We start from the raw sequence: 4,891 nt of genomic DNA on the forward strand, positions 1-4,891 counted from the left end.
TGAATTTTTTATGAATGATTAAGGATATTAAAAAATACTTTAAAATGATAAAAAAAAATTCAAATATAATACAAGTAGTAAATCGGTAGTAAGAGGATAGTAATAGTCACTACCCTCTTAACATAAGGGTTGGATCATTTAATATTAAATTATAGGGCTTATCTATAATATAAAGAATTACGTCAATTAACAATTCTAATGGACTGATCTTAAATTTTAAAATGAGTCCAACTTGTGCACTGTATTTTTTTGGACTTTTAAATAAATTATTCAGTTTAGGAACCAATAAATATGAGTTCTATTGCTCCATAAATATGAAATGAGTTTTAAATCTAATTATTTTATCCCAATAAAAGCCATTAATTCATCATAATAAATTTTGGACTTACGAGCCATTTAAAATAATCCAATATACCTGAATTGGTCTTTCCAAAACATATTATACTTATAACCCAATGTAAAAATGCCTGTAATTGAATAAATTATTCTTTGTTTTTCCTGTTATTTTAATGATTTATATGGATGCAATTGCATATAGTAATGCTCAATCCCTATTTTAAAAAATTAATATTATTTATATCAATTTGAATAGAATGGCAGGTTTTAGGAAAATTAAAATTTATTATACATTAATGTTCTGCACGCTTTTATTTGAATTGATAAAATTAGGAAATAAATAATATCTTGTATTATATTTGTAACTGTGCAGAAAACAATATAATTATAATAAAATTGTAAATTTGATATAAAATTTAATTAATCGAATCCATCTTTTATTAATCATCCTAACTTTGATTTGATTGCTTCCTGACATTTTTTTATACTGACTTGTACCAATTACATTCCTTTCCATGAACCTAATAAAATAAACTATCTCATGTTATTTCATCTCATTTAATTATTATAATTTTTTTAAATTTTTAAATAAAATAAAATAAATAATTTATCTTTTTGAAATCTGAAAATAAAAATAATATTAAAAAAATTTTATTCTAATAATATTTAATTAACTTTTAACTTTTATTTTATCTCATCTGCTTAACAAAACCATCTTAATAATTTATTAAAATTTTAAGTTCACAGATGAGTTATTCATATGATAAAAGTCAGAACAAGTCCATTAATTAACTGAACAAAACCAATCTTATTTATTTATGGATTAAATAAAATAAAAATTAATATATAGAAAGCTCTAATAAATAATTACAGCAAATTAATATTTTATAAATTTTCAGCATTAAGGTTTCGTTTGGATCCCAAATTAATCTCAATTAATCTCAATTTATCATTATAACTTTTTCAAATTTTAATATAAAATATAATAAATAATTCAACTTTTTCAAATTTTAAAATAATAATAATATTAAAAAATAATATTTTAACAATATTTTATCATCTCAACTTAACTTAACTCAATTCACTTCAACATTCAAACACAACCTAAACCTATCATGAAAACGCACATTAAGAACAAAACCTGCCCAGATATGAACATTTATTACATTGGTTTTGCACAACGAGGAGTATGGAATTGCTTAATGTCTAAGACATCACAGCTAGTAAAGCGTCTTTACAGAAAATTCAAATTCACTATAAGTAATACTTTTTTATAATCTCAACTGGTGGTGAAATTGAATTAAGAATGTTGAGCCGCCATCTCCCAGAGGACGTGGTGACTGAAATTTTGTCGACGCTGCCGGTAAAATCGTTGATGCGATTTAAATCTGTGAGTAAAGCCTGGTATGCTCTCATCAGAAACCCTCATTTCATCACAAAGCACCACACTTCCGCCATTTCTGATCACAATCGCAATCACTGCCGTCGAGTCATCCTTGAGCGTTACCGAGCAATAGATACCCCACGTTTCTCCATGCACTCTAACGACACCCTGGAGTTTTCCGGCGACATACATCTCATCCCACAATTGTTCTCAGAAGATGTTACCCCAGTACTTTTCATCGGTTCCTGTAATGGAATAGTTTGTGCTGTTGGTATTTCTGCAGAGCGTTTTCATTTTGGTCCTGATCCAGACCGAGCTTGGGAGATAGGGCTTTGGAATCCTGCAACCAGAGAATCTAAGAGGCTTCCGTTTGTCCCTCGCCCGCCTGATTTTGTCCCTTTCCCCCCTGATTTTCGCGTCCCGAGTTACGATTTTGGCTTTGGTATTGATCTCAACACCAATGACTTCAAGGTGGTTAAAATCACGTGCTTCTATTCTCCGCGGCATTACCAAGTTGAGGTATACAACCTTACTACTGATTCTTGGAGAGTGATTGATGCATCCCTCAACTCAGCCGATTTTATTAAAACATCTAATTTTCCTTCATACTTAAATGGATTCTGTTATTGGTTGAATTTTCCTCGTCGTTGCGACAGGGAGCATAATTTATTGCTTTCCTTTGATATGAGCAATGAGATGTTCCGGGAAATAATGTTGCCTCATGATGATGTAGGATCTCCTGCTGACATTGCCATTATCAATGACTCTGTAGCTGTGATTTTTCCTACGTATAGTATTAGTAGTAGGAATGACGTTGGAATATCAATGGAGTATGAAATATGGGTGATGAACGAGTCTATTGTGGAATGTTCTTGGACTAAACTATTTACGATTGCAGTACCCAGCCGTCCTTTACAATTTCGGGACGATGGTTTGATTGTGCTTAACGGCGGCCATTGTGTTTCAGATAAATGTTTGGTATTGTTTGATCCAAGAACAGGAGAACTAAAGAATCTTCCAATATATGACGAAGGCTCGGAAATGTTTAAGCTGGTGAGTTACAGAGAGAGCCTAGTTTTAGTTAATGGATGGAGGAATGTGCTTGAGCAACAATACACTTGATCATTATGATATTGTTATCACAGATTTGGACTATTATTATTTATGTATTCCAAGAGGACTATAGATCATTATCGATGTTGTGATTTTGGTCATGGAGTCAATTGACTGCTTATGTAACAAAAGTTGATTTAGTTGAAGAGTTGGTCCTATTTTGCTTAAATACAATGGTTTGTGGATTGGAATTACATGAGGACCATGACGTCCAGGAGTATGACAGATTTTAGCTTCAATTGAGATGGTTTCACTTTAAAGTATATGGCCATTGGCTTAATATTGGACAAAAAGTGAAAGCTCAGGGAATTTATATATACTTGCTGCAGTAGGCGTTTTATACTTTTTAGGTTTATACTTAATTTATGCTTCAACCCTCTCTTACTCAGCTCTTTCCCTCTTCACCATTTCAGCCATGCTGAGAACCTCTTGAAAGAGGGATTTGAATTTCTTGTTTTGGCACTTATAGCATTTTCATATATAATGTAAGTGTCACTTTCTTTTCTTCATATCATTCCTTCTTGGTTTGTGAAAAATCGTGATTAATTTTCTGGTCCAAGTCTTAGGGCAGCAATTCATAAAACAGTTTTCCTTTTCCTTCAAGTTTCTGCCATTTTGATTTAGTGTGTTGTTCCTTTTGACTATCCTCAACGCTAGAGTCATATTTTGGGCTAGTAGAGTGTGTAGTGAATGAAATGAAGAGGTGAAACAAGGAGCATCGCCTAAGCTTGTGGCTGTTCAAATGAGAATATGATTCCTGTATGTTAATTCTGTTTTGGGGGATTTTGTTTTGTAAGTCAGCACTTTAAGTCTTTCCTATATATCCTTCAATCTTGTGATCAACTTAGGTAGCGTTCAATTTTTTCTTAGTTGAGCTCAAGCCACCACGAACAACCATTCTTAACCTTAAACCACTGTTATTGAAGAAAACAGAAATATACAAACAGCAATAGATCAACATGCACACTCCCAAACCAGTGCAGAAAATCTTGTTGTAGCGGTAAGGAAAATATTCAACCTTCCTTCTTCTCAACTCTCACCACCTTAGTCACTGATTTACCCTGTTTTAGACCACTCAAAAGGGTATCTCAGCCACCACAACAGTTGTAATTGAAGCACACAAACAGCAAAACAGAAAAATCAACAAGAAAATCTGCAGTTGTTCATAAATCAGCTTAGATCAAGCTCTCGGGTCTGTCTTGGTACTTCTCCAGCGCTTCATACTTCACTCTTTCGTCTTGTGCTGCCGAGGGTCGATAGGCATCATACAAGCGACACGTATCATAAATCTCGCCCTATCTATGCCAACTTTCGTCTTGTACTGCCGAGGGTCAATGTTGTGGGCAATGATTAAGTTCAGAATCTTGAAAAAATCTAATAAATGAACATGTTTGATGCTCTACATCCCATCATAAGGAGGAGCATCTGGACCCACAACCAATTGCCTCACCTCTGCATCCGAGAGGCCATCCAGTCCATGAGGATGAATGCTGCCAAATTTTTGGCTGCGAGAAAATTTTGGCACTCATTAAATTTTCACATTCAAGCACCATAATTAACCGTTCGAACGTTTTTGCCAAAATAGAAAAATTTTGGCACCCATTGAATTTTCACGTTCGAACTTCACAATTAGTCGTTCGAAAGGTCGCCGACGATCCAGGTGACAACTTATTCCGCTGTAATAAGTTGTATTTTAATTAGAACGGTGTCGTTTCACTATGTGGGGAACTTATTACAATGACAAAAGTCGTCGTAATAAGTTTTAAAACCTACTTTCCCTACAAAACCCCTCAGCCCACAAACTTCTCTCATTTTATCATTTCTTCTTCTTCAACCAACGCCCAAAACACTCATCTTCTCCACAATCCTCCGCATTTCCCACCATTATCCTTCGTTCTATCCACAAAATCTATAAACATTAGCAGGTTATTGATTCAAGGTAAGTTATTTTTTTAAATTTTTAAGTAAATTAACTCATTTTCTTCATTATAGTGATAAGATTTGTTTAAACACCATTTGTAGGTGTTTCTTTAGTTAATTCAGTTTGCACAACTCAAG

The 4,891-nt window shown here is 33.4% G+C and overlaps 1 protein-coding gene across 2 annotated transcripts; it reads left to right on the plus strand.

Moving 5' to 3' along the window:
* Positions 1–1,625: 1,625 nt before the first annotated feature.
* LOC108997760 (putative F-box/kelch-repeat protein At1g12870) lies at positions 1,626–3,140 on the plus strand. 2 transcript variants are annotated; one of them, XM_035690594.1, is made up of 2 exons: positions 1,626–2,239; positions 2,454–2,522. In XM_035690594.1, exons 1-2 carry the CDS (start codon positions 1,643–1,645, stop codon positions 2,490–2,492), a joined length of 636 nt encoding a protein of 211 aa, XP_035546487.1. In that variant the 5' UTR covers positions 1,626–1,642; the 3' UTR covers positions 2,493–2,522. The 2 variants fall into 2 exon arrangements, with proteins under 2 accessions (XP_035546487.1, XP_035546486.1); XM_035690593.1 differs by having other exon boundaries at positions 1,626–3,140.
* The last annotated feature ends 1,751 nt before the right edge of the window (positions 3,141–4,891 follow it).

This window comes from Juglans regia, chromosome 6 (genome assembly GCF_001411555.2).
Source record: "Juglans regia cultivar Chandler chromosome 6, Walnut 2.0, whole genome shotgun sequence".
In the NCBI taxonomy this organism is placed as follows: Eukaryota; Viridiplantae; Streptophyta; class Magnoliopsida; order Fagales; family Juglandaceae; genus Juglans; species Juglans regia.

Coding starts and splice junctions, on each gene's coding strand:
- LOC108997760 (XM_035690593.1), top strand. CDS start 1,643: ATGTTGAGCCGCCATCTCCCAGAGGACGTGGTGACTGAAATTTTGTCG.